This window comes from Erpetoichthys calabaricus, chromosome 15, assembly GCF_900747795.2.
Source record: "Erpetoichthys calabaricus chromosome 15, fErpCal1.3, whole genome shotgun sequence".
NCBI lineage: Eukaryota > Metazoa > Chordata > Cladistia > Polypteriformes > Polypteridae > Erpetoichthys > Erpetoichthys calabaricus.
In genome coordinates, this window is record NC_041408.2 from 102,086,758 (window position 1) to 102,102,730 (window position 15,973).

The 15,973-nt window shown below is 37.4% G+C and overlaps 1 protein-coding gene across 2 annotated transcripts in view; it reads right to left on the reverse strand.

Annotated features, from left to right (window-relative positions):
* Positions 1–15,973, reverse strand: part of foxn2a (forkhead box N2a) — a 91,184-nt gene that overhangs the window by 43,806 nt on the left and 31,405 nt on the right. Inside the window, exons 2-3 of one of the 2 annotated variants that reach the window (XM_051919617.1) lie at positions 8,190–8,272; positions 4,161–4,714 (exon numbers count right to left, since the gene is read on the reverse strand). In XM_051919617.1, coding sequence (XP_051775577.1) covers positions 4,161–4,700 — 540 coding nt within the window. In that variant the 5' untranslated portion in view covers positions 4,701–4,714; positions 8,190–8,272. The remainder of the gene's footprint in view (positions 1–4,160; positions 4,715–8,189; positions 8,273–15,973) is intronic. The other variant, XM_028820402.2, reaches the window with a different exon arrangement.

Consider the following 15,973-nt stretch of genomic DNA (forward strand, 5'->3'; position numbering starts at 1 on the left):
CCTCAGGATGCACCTGGAGTCCATCTGGGGTGTATAAAAGGGGCCGCCTCCCTCCAGTCATTGGCAAGAGTCTGGTGGAAGAAGGACGGAGCTCAGAGGAGAGTAGTGGAGGCGGACCAGAGACTAGAAGGCATTGTGTTATGTGGCCAAGGACTTAAGGGGTGATTGGTGCTGTGGCATTGTGCACTGTAAACATGAATAATAAACGTGTGTGGGGTGAAACCAACAAGTCTACCTGTCTGTGTCCGGGCTGTGCCCCACAATGTGTTTGCTCAGTTTCTTCTTGCTCTGTCTAAAAGCAACATAATATCATAAAACCCAGCAGAGTGCTGACATCATGCCTATAGTTGTTTCTAACTTGTGCCTGGCACTACTTGGATGAGCTCAAGTTTCCCAGGACCATGAACTGGATTAAAAGCATTTCAGAATGTTATGTTTAGGATTAATAAAACATGTTTAATTAAAAAGTATATTTAAAAACTGTTAACTAAAAAAAAAAAAAAAAAAACAGACCTGCCTGTAAACCAGGATATACAAGATATAAATTGAATATCGAAGGAATGTACACCCTTGTCATCATTTCACCCATTGTAAATTTGAAGGCTTGAATTATGACAAATCATGTCACACTTAATTTTAACCTTTAGCAATATGTGATAGCCAAAAATATGTAAATGAATTGCTAATTCTTAAGAAAAGTATTTAAAATAAAAGACATTCAATGCATCGATGGTACAAGTGTACACATACTTTATAATGGAGCTGGAAACGGTCATAGATGGAACTAACCACTTTCAAATACTGCCATTGCCTGAACATGGAGTGATTCTGATTAGTCTTGAATAAGATCAATTGCTTTTGTAGGATTTCCCAAAAGTTCTCTTTTGTTTGCACAGTGGAGAGACAACCATGAGCCACATATAATTAATTAAAGATCTACAGAATCTCAATATAAAGGCACATCTCAGAAGAGACACATAAAAGAATTTTAAATACATTACATATCTCCTGGAATCTTTGACGATCATCTTTAAGATAAATTATAGTACTACCAGGACAATATACAGAGTAAGAGGTCCCTACAGTACTGATGACCAGGTAAAAGAAAACTCATCAAGAGAACTAAAAAATGCAAATGAACAGCAAAGAAACAACTGGCCACTGGCAGCTTATTACAGCCATTTTACCTTTTTTTACATATCTAAGCTGTGGAATAGGTTGGAAAGCTTGAATTTGCTTCTCATGAAGAGGAAACTATCCATTTTTATTTTTTTTATCCATTAATGACAGTGTCATCCTATGAGGCTACTTCTCAAAGCTGGGGACAGGGGCTGGGATCAGGATACAGGGGAAAAGAAATTACATCTTTTGATTTTTTTGCAAGCACCTAAACCAACTGCCTGAACCGGTTAGGTATTTTGCAGCCTTTTCTGCTAATAAAATTAAAGAATCGTATGCAGTAGACACCCATGAAGTCACGGTTCAGAGTTTGCGGCCTCAGTCATTCGCGGATTTTTCCTTAGAACCTATCTAATAATTGTTAGTGGAAACCGCAAATATCCTCTGCAATTTTTATGGCTTTTTTCGTGCTAATACTGTACTGTAGAGAGAACAGGAAGCAACTGTAGAGGAAACGTGGCTTGGGATGGTGAAAGTAGCCAATAGAATTTGAAACTGCGACTCCCAACAGTCCTTGAAGTGGCTCTGATTGGTCTTCTGCTGAGGGTGCTGGGGCTATTGGGGTCAAAAGATGTCAGCGTGGCTTTTACAAAGGGGGCCGGTGACCAAAAGCAAAAAAAAAGTTTTTGTAATTTGTGTTTCAAGTTCCTGTCTCTCTCTCTGCCTTCTGTTGGGGTACCTGTACTTATTCATTTTGCCCTGGATCGTTTCGTGTTTGGCGTCTGCATTGTCTGCTGTCTGCCTGTGTACATGAGGACTGTAAGCGGATTTATGGCCATCCTGCAAAGAAAGAAGCACTCCTGAACCAGTCTTCACCATTTCAGGAACTAGCGGTAGGACTATCTTTACATTCCCATTCAACGTGCAGATCTCTGGACTATCTATTTTCATCATTACATTTCATCCTTTGCTGTTTTTCATGAACGTTTTTCATGATTTACTGTGTGTATTTTGTTGGTGCTTTGTTGTATTTAATGTGTAACCGCTGTAAGGGGAACAGGGGGGGTATCGTTGTTTTCATTTACTTCATTTGTTTTCATTATATTCTTTATTTGCTGTTTGATTACCGGATTGCTTCGTTTTTGTCTCGGTTTGTGACTGCTTGCAGGTCGGGTCAAGGCTGGGTGCGTCCCTGGAATCTCCACCATAAAAATAAATAAATCACTGTCTTCTCAAAGGTGTGAATCTTAGCGGCACCGGACCGCTACAGCATTATTCATTTCTCCTTGCTGCTGATTGACTGTGATGCATCTCTAGCTGAGTGTTCTTGTGTTTTCCGTTTTGTTCCTCTTAACCCTTAAACCGCCACAACCAGCTATAGTCGTTTCCCAGTGTCATTTGCGAGCACGCAGGAGCTGATCAGTCAGTGCCGTACATTCGTTGAGCAGCCAGCGCATGACCACTGCCAGCCCCTTGTGAGCAGGGGGCTGATCACACCCCTAGAAGACACGGACACTCCTCAAAAAAACCCTCTTAAAAAATGCTGATAGACTGCTTTCACATTGCTCCCTTACTTGCTGGGCTTACTTGTGGCTGCTCTGTCATGTAATATGCTTCTCACGCGGCGCTAAGCTTACTTAAAAGCCTGAACAGTACCTGTCCGTTTTGGCTGATTGCTTTGTTTCTCTCTCCTCCCCCAGACATCCTCTGCTCTTGTTGGGGGTCCCATTGTGCTCCCCTATGATGTTTGTCTATTCTTTAATCAAGAACTAACTGCATACTGAGCTCGTTTTACTTCTGAAAGAGACATGTTTGTTTGAAGTGTTTGAATAAAGTTCCTGTCTCTACAATCTCCTGTGTTACTGTGCAATTCTGTGACCCAAGTGTGACACAGTGCAGCCTCATCGTCTCTGGAATTGAGACAGCGTCAGCGTTTACCTCTGTATGCTTGCGTGCTGCCAGTTCAAGTACAGTTGGCTCGGTGATTTGCTTAATTTCATCCGTTGCATCTTGTACATACTGATCCAATAGTTTTTTTAAATAGTTTTTACAGTTCATTAGCAGTGTGTAAAATGATCAGTCTTGGAGTACTCGTGATGCTCTTTGCATGGAAAAAAAATGTGTTCTATTAAAATTTCACTTTTTCTTTGTGAATTGTGACGTTTACTTAAAGTGCAGCAAATAAGTACAGTGCAACCTCGGGTCACGAACGTCTCGGACCATGTACAAATCGGGATACTACCAAAAAGTTCGCCAAACTTTTGCATCTGTTCACGACCACACACTCAGGTGACAAACAAGCCAGTTTCCCTTCCGGTTCGTACGCGCCGATGATTTCGGCATGTGTTCAGTCTCTCCCTGTGGAGCGAGAGCGAGAGCAAGAGAGAGAGAGGGCTGGCCTTGTAAGGCCGAGAAGGCAGTTAAAGAATGCACCGGGCTTGTTTTTAAAAAGACTGATTCGAGCATTGTTTCAACCTCGTTGTATTTAAAGATGACTTTTTTCTATGGATTTTAATCTCCACTTCACTTCTGTTTACAGCGATCGGTTCATAGCGTGCATTGTTGCAATGTTACTTTTCTTGGTTGCTTATTAAATTACGGATTTTTATATTCATGGGCACAAAAGAGTTTTTAAGTGCAAGGACAAGAAAACTGAAAGTGACTTTGCTTAAACATGACAATGAAACTGGAATACAAGCAGGTTAGAATTATGTAAAAGATGTTGTGACAGGCTACAGTCAATACCAGTGACAGCAAAATCCGAAGTGTAAAGTTAAAATACAAAAGATCATACCAGCAAAGAATTGCAGACAACACACTTGATATCTCTATAAATTGTTCCCTCTTCCCTAAATTTCTTATTTCCTTGTTTCTCTCAGAACATCTATAGATATTTGTATCCACCCTGCTGTCAAGTTTTCATTTTCTACTTGTCTGTTTGTCTCTCACGTGTTAGTTTCCTCTTATCGCCTGTAACCTGATATTCATCCAGAACTCATTTTATCTTTTACAATACCCCACAATAAACTTTTGATACTTACTTTACCAAGGCCTCTCTCCACCTTGCGAAAACACTTGTTCAAGGACAAGTTATGTCTCACTGAGTTTTTCCAGCCAGTGGGGGCACTGGCAAAATAAGGGAAGTGATCCAAGATCCAGCAGTAGATATCCTTGACAGGCAGGCATTTGTTAGAAGACTGTTCAATAGCCATGTAGATAAGAAGGCTAAAAGAATATGGGGGCTTTGTGTTAACAGAATCCTTCTCCTGGGCTACAGAACAGGACGAAGTAAAAGAAGGTGGTACACTATCTCCCTCAATGTCATATAGAGGACTGACACTGGGCTGAGCTTCTGAGACCAGAGTGAAGTTTTGCAGGAGGTTTTCATGGAGCCAATTCAAGTTTGTCAGTTCTTCATCATCACATGGCCCCTTGTCCACACTTGTTGCCTTGGGGCTTGCAGCACTTTCAGCTTCTGGTAAGGTGCCCATGCCACAAGCAGTCAACTTTAATCCTGAAAATTCTTGTAACCCAGGCGTTTCCGCTTTCTTATCTGGAGACATTCCAATTACAGGACCCATTAAATACTGGTGTTCTAGAGTATAAAAAAAGGAAAAAAATCAGAGTTTTAGAGCACAAAAAATACCATAAATAAGCAACCTTTATTTAATACTAAAGCCTTTTATAATAAAGGCTATCCCAAAGCAGTTTACGAGTAAACAGATACAGGGCAACTGTGTACATATCTTGTATACAATTAGACTTCTGTGGGTTAACTGACTCAAAGTCAAATAAAATTAAATGAAAAGTAAACTGAAAAGAGAACCTTTGGGTTTTAACATCTACCTTGTTAGTCACTAGACTGCACAGATTTAACCTGAAATATTCTGTAATGTTACACAGTGCAATGGTCAACTAACTTTAGGATATAAAAGACTCACACAGGTAGAGGGGGCCTTTTGGCAGAGGTTAATATTTGCTAAGGATATGAGAGAGAACTACATGTTTTACAAGGACTAAACAATGATGATATCATCTCAGACAATATTCCTACTTTTGAAATTTCTGCTATTACTGTATCAAGGGTCTTTTCACTTAATGTCACAAATCTAACAAGTTCTGATGAGAGAAGACATGGAAACACTCAAGTATCTAATAATGCACATCCTTCTCTATTAACATTCCGACAAGAGGAATAGGTTACCCTCGACACCATGGCAATTATAGCAACCACGCTTTCCTTCTCATCTCCACAAGCTGAAGAGGATTTCCAATAGATTCACACACTAATTAGGGTTGATAAAGTGAAAAGAATGGAAAGTGTAGTAAAACTGGCTAGCTGCAGCACAGCGAAGGAAGATTTTTTAACAAGGATAACCATCTGCAAGAGAACTCTATGAAAAGTTTATTAGGTAAATAAAGTTGTTTTTCATTTCTCCATAAACAATACAGCAATTATGAGGTTAAGCTGATTTTTAGATTTAAACTGATGAGAAATTTTCTTTTCAGTGATGTTAGCAATTAATCACAAAAACATAGTAAAGCACAGTGATTGCCTTAGACATTTATTAGTTAAGTGTGCAAATATATATGCAAGCACATGCCTTATAAGTGAGTGACAGAAATCTTAATGTTCCTAAGACTTGCCTATGTGCCAGATTTATGTCATACCCTAGCCTGACACTAAATATTTAGTCCTAGTTTACCATAAAATGAACTCAGCATTTGCTCAAAAACTAATTAACGTTTTAGATGTTAAGTATTTAAAGAACCTTCAGATCATAACATATTACAGACATTGGCGCTTCACACACTCCAGCAGATGAGAAAATATTTCTGATTAGTATAATGGTAAAATGATTTTATAGCACCAATCTTGTGCAACGAAATATTGTCCCAAGGCAAAGGAACATGCTCACTACCCTTCAACTTTCAATAGGGTGGAACCAAACTCAAATTTAGCTAACCCTGTTTACACAGACAATTACATATTATATACTATCATCAAATGCTTTAGGACTACAGGACAAAAAAAAAGAAATATCTTAATAAAAAAACCTTCTAAAGCAGGCGTGAACTGTGAAAATGAGATGACAGATTGTCTGCACATTGAAAAGAAAGAAAGAAATGTAACAACTGAAGTAAAATTACCGGTAAAAGGGAAGTAAAAATGTGAAAAAAACTCAACAACAGTATGAGGATATCAATTCAGAGTCGTGCTTTACTTTCAGAGCTTGTTTTAACTGTACATGTTACTTATCATATCCTAGTTTAGTTATTGTAAATGAGATCATGATATAAATACTTTTCTCAGACTACAGAACAGGAAGAAGTAAAAGCAGGTGGTGCACTACTTAATGTATGAATCAATTACATTCAATTTACCTCAGGAAATAGATGACCTATTAGTACATTTTAATTATTGTACAAACAGTTTAAAGTGCAGTAGCTTAAACTTAAAAACCAAATGATCACCAGTAACGACATAAATACATACATAAATCTGCAAGTTTGACTATGAGTGACAAGGCTCCAGGTTTTTGTGGCCTTGAAATGGACAAACTACATTATGTTACTTAACAGTTAGAAAATAATAATGTTTCCCTAATAATGTGGTAATCAATCTCAACTAGTAAATTTAATAAAAATAATGATTAGAAAACAAAATATTTCACTAAAAAAGGTCTGTGGTGGACAAGTGAACATATGCTGAACACAAATAAAGCCAAGGAAGCAAAAGTAAATAAAAACAAGTTAGAAAACGTATGCATAGTATAACATTCACATGCTTTTGGTGACTTAAGTTAAATGATATGAAAGTTAGAATATTTCACTTTTTTAGTTACCTCATCCAAGAGATTAATTATCATATTTTTTAGTAAATGTTTTGGTAACAATGAGTCAAAATCTTTTTTTTTATTTTAGTTTTATTGATTTTTAATAAAATCAAATAATATTCCATATAAATAACAATGAGTCAAAATAAAAAATAACAGAGATAATAACATGCAATTACATGTGTTGGAATAGACTACAATGAATACCTGCTTTTTAACAGTATTTATTATGTCATGTAGTTAAAAATGTAGGATAAATTCCAAGTCAACTGATGTAAAAATGACATGAATTGATGTGTTTTAGTAGTAGAGGGTCTGTGACTGTTGTTCAATTTTCCAAAACATTAACATTTTTAAAAGAATACCCAACAGAGCATCCACCCATCCATTATCCAACATGCTATATCCGAACATAGGATCACGGGGGTCTGCTGGAGCCAATCCCAGCCAACACAGGGCGCAAAGCAGGAACAAACCCCGGGCAGGGCGCCAGCCCACCGCAGTCCAATAGGGCAGTATCCAATAATTACCAAAAGAAAAATAACTATTAATACAAAATGACCAACACTAGCATAAAATTACTATAAAAATGACCCTATAAAAGAGAAAAACAACTAAAATAAGTTCCCCATCTAACTATTAATATTAATTAAAAGCAGTAATTCATTAAAATTTTATAAATTATATAAGAACTTGGAAAGGAACTGATTTATTGTATAAAAGAAAAGCCAAAGGTGACAATTACATTGAAAATTTTAATTCCAGTATGAAGATACACGGACACAAAAGCATCTCTTCGGGTACTGATAAACCATAACCCAAGCTAAGTCTGTTGTATGTTATACCACTAAGTAACTCATTTAGCACGTGCAAACTATAATCCTGTCCTTGCTATTTTCAGCATAATCAGCCTCACCGTAGAAACTGAATTCCACAGCGCACTCCTTATTGCATGCCCTGTGGTTCTGATCTTCTGTTCACAGATCAGCTGCAGTCCCCTTTCTAAGCCTATGCTACGTTTATATCACCAAGGGGAGCTGCACCTTTCCAATGTAATTAATTAGTTCAAACTTTGTTTAGCTCCAGGTTGATAGCGCCAGTTCTTTACAACAATATTTCGCAGATAATATTAGATCAGTCAATTCAGTTTGATGTATGCTTACATATTTGCTTTCCTCTTCCATTTTTTTCCCCAGAGAAATGCCATTTTTTGTACTTTTATGGTTAACTTACCTAAAGCAGCAGAAGACGCTGCTGCTGTATGAGCTGCTTGCACGTGCACTCTTTTTCTTGCATTGTACTGGGGATCCAAGTCACTGGCAGACAAGTAAAAGAGGAAAATATACTAAATATTCAAGTTTTTGTAACCACTGTCAATGTATAACTGAAACAGTAAACAAATTCATAGTTGAAGTCGCAAATAATGTTTTTCTGATTTAAGAGAGATGAGTTTACAGATTTGCAAATGCTTTTCAATGAGAGATTTCAAAGTTTCACAGCTTAGTACGGAGTAACCTGTTTAAGATATCTCAATCAAAATTGACAAATTTCTTTGAAAAATAAGTGCCCAATTTCAACAAAAACTGGTCCACTCAGGGGACTGATTTCTTTAATGCAGACAGATAGATATGACTATTGCAATAGATGCTTCTTGCATTATATATGAACGTACTTAAAAAAGTAAAACAATTATAAACATCAATTATAAATATAAATTGTAAACAGAATGGTACAGGGTTACAGAGAAAATATAAAACTAGCAAGCAGAATCGACAGACCTAATGCCACTGAGGGTCAATTTTGTCTGTCTGGTAGGATGCCTATCTCATTTATCCAGATATCTACATCTCCCCAGTTTACTCCTTCTCTCTGCTTTCTCTCCCTCCCATTACTTGAAATCTTAACACCACCTGATCTCCAAACTTTAAATGCAACCAGAATATAGCCAGGAGGGTCTTTTAGGTCCCTTCATGGAACTATATCTGGGAGAAGCCCAACTACCACTTCTGTTGTAATGAAAGGGCTACAGTACTTCAGAGGTTACTGTGACTGAACTCCTTCTTGAAGGTCCAAGCATCCCCAAAATCCTGGATCCAAGCCTTCGGATTAAAGGCCATGTAATATTCCAGACACCAAACTATAATATGGGGAGCTGAGAGCCAGTTGAGCATCTTACGATCCAATTCCTATCTAGCACCATTACAGTACCACTGCAATTATATGCCAGGCCCTGTTTTATAAAAGAAAAATATTAATCCATATATAGTCAGTTGGGTAAGCCTCATCAGTATGACTAATCTCAACTGATGACAGTCATCCATTACATGTAGAACTAAAGTTCAGTAAATCAGGAAGGATAGTCGCTTTGAAAACCCACACAAATCGCTCCAGAAACTCCTTTCTTCCATGGTGCCATACGACTTTTCAATTCAATAAGAATTATCAGAGATAATGATTAAGGTTTTGATATATATCCTGTAACCTTTTTTTTTTACAGGGGTGTAAATATGTATTATCTAACTGCCTTACCTTAACCTTTCTTGTTTCTTTTTGTCTGTTTTATTTCATTCTGTCTGTTATTAGATGCAACTGAGTTTTCTTGTGTAAACATGACTAAAGAAACCTTAAACCTTAATCTAAAGAGAAACTACTTCAGTTTATGAGTTTCAATAATTTGTTACAGTTAATGTATTTAATTCCCTAAATATAACAAAAATGTGTTAAAGCAGATGTTCATGTTTGCATTTCTAATTTCTGATGTATAATTATAGCTAAATTCCCGACTAAATTCATCTCTTTATTGATATGTGAGTCAGACACAAAAATACCACAGCTAACTTCTGCAGCATGTTCAAATAATTGTTGTAATGGATATGAAATCTCAAGAGGTGCAGGTATTAAAGCCAATTATTACTATAGCAACTAGATGACACTTTTCTTATCCTGAACCTCCCTGTACATTCCACTCCCTCCCCACAGACCGTGGTGGAATCTAGTAACTAAGATCATACAGTAGCAAAATAACCTTATCTGTAGCTGCCTGTTGTGCTGATTGGGGAAATAAGGAGTACACCACAAGCAGCAACATAAGAAGTAAAATCTCCACCCCCCTCGCCATGAGCTTGTGACTTTTTAAAAGGAGGTCTGCACACAAAGATAAGAGGTCAGCAAACCAGAGTCTGACTTCTGTGACCCCAGAAGCAAAGTGCTGATCCTCTTTAAGCTTCTCTTTTCTAAAAATATTGGCAGCTCAATGATCACAAGAGAGCTGAAAGTGAATGCAGACAATCAACACCATCTTTCATAAATAAATAAAAAAATCATACATATAGCTCAAGAGCACTGACCTGCTTTCTTCTCATAACAAACAAAACAGTGTCAAGTCCTAAATTTTGGAGGTAAAAATTGTCTACCATAGGGACACCTATCAGGGTGCCTATTAAGGAAAAAGCCACTTTCACTGTCCACGCAGTAATAGAAGATAACAAAAAAAAAAAACAACGCTTCAGAACAGCGTTGATTGCTCATTAGTTGTGAACACTCTAAATCAAGATATATTAGCATGTTGTTAACCGTGCATGTGTTTGCTGGAAAGAATGGAGCCACCCCCAATGGTATTTCCTTTGCTAATCAGTTTTGTTCCTGTTTTCTCTCACTTGTTTTTACATGTTTTGAATCCATTTCACTACACACACCCCTTTCACAAATGGACCCATGGCACTCCCTAGATTGGCTGCTTTACATCATTTGATGACTGAGCGCAGCTGTGCAAAGCACCTGTTTATCTTTTAAAACTCCTTGTTTGTTCAATTGTTTGAGTGGTGAAGATTCAGTTGGAGGAAGTCACCTGAGGCAGCACAGTATTTTTTTTTGTCTTAACCAATAGTTTTCAACCACGAGTGACTAATACAACAAAACAAAACTAGTACTAGCCAATTAACAATGGTGTCTAAATGAATGTTGGTATTTCATTGGAGCGTCTATAAGAATAGCCAACATCCTGTCATGACATCATGGAAGAATTCATAAATAACATATTCACCTACTTCAGTCTATCCTTAGTTTAAAAGAAATCAAGCCAACAACCTTGTGCTGTTAATTTAATTTTCAATTTGTGAATATGATTTCATTCACTCTTTAGCCCTTTACTTGATATATGAAATTGTTTGGTTTTATAAAGATGAACAGCCAAAGGAACACTGGTATTAGAGGATAGACACAGTGAACCAAGAGAAGGAGTTACTAATTCAATATTCTCTTTACAATTTCAGATCTTCATATAACAGACCACACTAGTTAAAGCTAAAATTATGGTTTTGTAATTTACCTTCCGCTATGATTAATCACCCAGGGAAAGTGGTTTAATTTCAGTGTATTGATTTTGTCACCAGGGAGAGGTCCATGCTATAAGCATGTTGGGTATAAAGCACTATTTACTGTGAAAACTACAAAAAAATATAGTGACAGATACTTAAAATTAGATACATGTACATCATCTATACTTGTGCAAATCAATTTCAAGAATAAAATAGCAATCTGAGCCTACAATGGTGAAATACTCATATGCTTAATCCTTGTATTTAGTTGTCAAGATGTAAAAAAATTAATGAGTATCACCCTTACGCAAGAAGATAATTTTTTACCTTTTTAAGAGAATGAGAAATGACTGCCATTAACAAATTATATAAAAAAATATGAGCACCCACTCTCCCCCTCCTAGAAATTCAGTGGATTCCTGTGGACAAATATTTAATGGATTTATGGACTCTGGGTATGAAACCAGGGCAATAACAGAACAGGTAGGATATGTAATCTAATTAAATTAATTTTAAATTAATTAAAAATATACAACTTACCTAAATACAGAAAGGACAATGAAAATGATTGGCCTTTTAATATAGATAACCTGAACAAAAATACTCACAGTTCAATACAGATCATTCCATTATTCTTTACAATTATTATTTTTTCTCTTTTTAAATAAAGCATTTACAATTACAGAATTGACAAAGGATTCTTAAGTATTATCTTTTTAGCAAAACACAAGCCTTATAAAGCTCGGTTAGATATTCTTTCTTTAAAAAAGTAAAAACTAAATGTATATCAAATTTTGACAATTTAATTGTTAAATTGTTACAATGATCACTACACTTAAAATATGATTCCTTCATTGGGCTGATGATACAAAAAGATGGTATGTCTACATTTGTATAGCCAAAATATTTGTATACAGTGCTTTTAGACTCCTTCAGTCTCCTGACATTCAAATTAAACAGATTTCTTCCTATACTGCACTTGAAATGTAATATTTGCAGCTTGCCTGCTACTGGGATATTAACCCAAACCAAATACATCTATTCAGAATTCTTCTTCAGTACAATTTTCTGGTGGACATTTTTTTGTGGTTGCCATGAAAAAAAAAAATTCACTTTGAGACACTACATACTGTGAAAGATACTACATAGACATTATGCTTGCTTTTCAGTGTACTTTTCTTTTGTAAGATACTTTGTAACAATCTTTGCTATATAAAGTTTACATTTCTAAACATTCAAACTTTGATATAAAATGCTCATTATAATAATTCCCATAATGAAATACTCAATCATTCTTTCATTTTTAGATCTCACCCTTTCAGTGTAAGGCCACACAAAGGGAGAACCTAATGCAACACCAACAGGTATAAACATTGATTCATCATTTATAACGTACCAAAGATGAATGCCCAGCCTAGCCACTGTCTGTGTGAAGTTTAATGTTCTCTTCATGTTAATGTCGGTAGTCCTTTATATTTCCTCCAAACTATTGAAGAAATTAACATTAGGGTAATAAGTCTAGTGGAGACCGATAAGAATGAACTAGTGGGTGCTGCCATTTGTATGTATGCTGTGCAATGGATCCATCACTGCTGTACATGATACCTCTGTAAATTTAAAGTTAAGTTACCTCTGTAGACTGTTGAACACCTCACTTATACAGATTGCACAGCCCATACCCAGCATATATCTTTGCTCACTGACTTTGTCCCTAATTCATTCAAAAGATGTCATCATTAGACAGTTATTAACACATTCATATTTAGCAATGGTCATCCAAGACCAGTTTTCTTTAGTTTGGAAATATTACAAAAAATAAAGGCATTTCTTAAAATGAAATAGAAAAATGTAGTTCCTTAATCTTTGTACCCAGGGTAAGCACCAGCCTTCCATGACCCTAAACAGAGCAAGCAGATTAAAAACCGGATGGATAAATAGTTCTCTCTTTTTAATCAAGTAGACCCACCAAGTGTAATGCTTTATTGTATGATTCTTTTAATTGTTTTACTACTACTATTTTAGTTATCCATATTACTAACCGAGAATGCTAAACCGGATGATGGACGCAGGCACATCCGGCCATGGGCCGTAGCTGCAAAAAGACGTACTGCGCCGGCGCAACAAACAGTCCGCGAGAGTCGGCTGAGGACCCGAGAAAGGCGGACAAAAGAGGGCGAGAGAGGCGGATGAGGGTCCGCGAGAGACGCAGGCGCAAAAAGAGTCCGACAAGAGCACAGAAAACAGGAGTGAGCACATACAGAAAGGAGTCACAAAAATGAGGCCCAACAAGCACCAAAATAAGGAAAAAAAACATTAAAGAGTACTCAAACGAGGGGAAAGCACGAAACACATTGCACACGAAACTAAACACACCAAAAAAAAAGAACAGACGAGCGCACAATAGCAAGGCACGACCATACCCCCCCCCCCCCCCCCCCCCCCACCCTACAGGGACGGGACGGGACACACACCAAGAGGGGGATTCAACAAGCCCATGGAAGACCAAAAAAAAGAACACAAAACCACCCCACAGACCCTACAAGCAAGGGACGGGACACACACAAAGAGGGGGATTCAAACAAGACACAGGAACACAAAAAGAAACAAAACGCTCGCGCAACAACGATCCCCCCCACACATCCATAAGAAAAAATGTCTCGACTCCAAAAACGCAAAGCTCAACTAAAGCTTCTAACTAACGATGTACCTAAAAGTAAAAACTTTATGAACTGCATTAGATCCTACAATAGTTCATTTGCTTTTGCATATACCGGAGTAAATATCAGGCCACCAAAAGGCAATGCCCCATACTGCTTTCGCATATGTGCACAAATACTGCATCGCATTGGAACAGTGCACCCTGAAACAAATCAACAACGCAAATATGCACAAATCTACATCCTAGATCCACATTACGCAATCTATCAATCAAAGTGCTGCATCACAACAGGCACGGATTCAAAACGAAACACCTCCCGTCTCAGACATACGTTAATGGCAGCGAAGGCTACAACGGGCTTCTCACACAGCACAGGCAAATCGATTACAGCTCCAAAACAACACGTCCCAAATACTACACATGCAACAACGCGCCTCTCAAACGGCACAAGGAAAACATACACCAGGAAAATTCATTCGGATTAATGAATGTCATTTGCAATCATTGTCATTCAGTTCACTTCCCTGAAGAAACAACTGGAAATACAAGTTATACATTTACACGTTGTTGTCAAAAGGGTCAAATTAGACTGCCTTCTTTACATTCATATACTGAATATCTACAGAAGCTTATAACTGACGATGTACCTGAAAGTTAAATCTTTATCAACTGCATTAGATCCTACAAATCGGTATCCACTATGAACATTAACGGTGGCACTGCACGTGACATCCGTCTTGAAAAAATGTTGTTTATTGATGAATGTTCAATGACATGAAGTCACTTACTCAACACCATTCATAAACTTCTACAAACGTTTATAAATAATAATATTCGATTTGGAGGAAAGGTACTTTTATGAGGAGGAGATTTTAGACAGTGATTAGCTATTCTTCCAGATGCCATGCACTCAGCTATTGTTCAGTGCACCTTAAAATACGCAGACAATTGGCATTACTTTCAAAAGATACAGTTAGTAAAAAAGATACGATGTCCAGAACCAGATCATAACAATTGCTTATTACAACTGAGAGATGGTACACTCACCAATACAGATGGACTTCAGCCACATATTATTACAATTCCTCAAGCCTTTATCTGCGACGACTTAGTTACAGAGACATTTGGAACAGCAATCTCATTAGACCAAATGCCCCTTTTAACACAACGCACTATATTATGTCCAAAAAATATTAATGTGGAAAACATAAATACCCAAGTCATTCCATTACTTCCTGGAGAGACACAACTCTTTCTAAGCTCTGACAAACTTGACTCTGATCACAACAATAACCATCTTAAATGACCTTACAAGTTCTGAGCTGGAATTACCTTTTACTCTTAAACGGCGTGTACAAAGAAATTTTCAAATAAACCTTTACACTGTGCCACACACTTTATTGTTTGATTTCTATTTGCATCATCTACACCGTCACACTATTCTATATCTCATTCATACATCACGCTCTTTGTCATTCCCAACACCAGGGGTTGGCGAGCGAAGCCCACCCCACAGACCCTACAAGCAACGGACGGGACACACACAAAGAGGGGGATTCAAACAAGACACAGGAACACAAAAAGAAAGACGACGCTCGCGCAACAACAATCCCCACCCCCCCCCCCCCCAGACACACACACACATCCATAAGAAGTGACACCCAAAGCCACATATTCTAAAGTGAACGTCAACACCTTCACACTAGACAGCATAGGTGTCAGCATAGGTGGATCTCCTTACAATAAAGCACTATTAACCGTTCAACTGCAGAAAAGGAAACATATTAACAGTGACTGCGATCCTCCGGAGTGGCAGCAAATCTGTTAATAAATGGTCGTACATGTCACTCAAAATTCAAAACACCGGTGCCAATCACAGAGACATCAGTATCCACTATGAACATTCACAGTAGCAATGCCCGAGACATCCGTCTTGCAAAACTGATAATTATTGATGAATGTACAATGGCATCCAGTCACTTACTCAACACCATTGATAAACTTCTACAAACGTTGATGAATAATAATATTCCCTTTGGAGG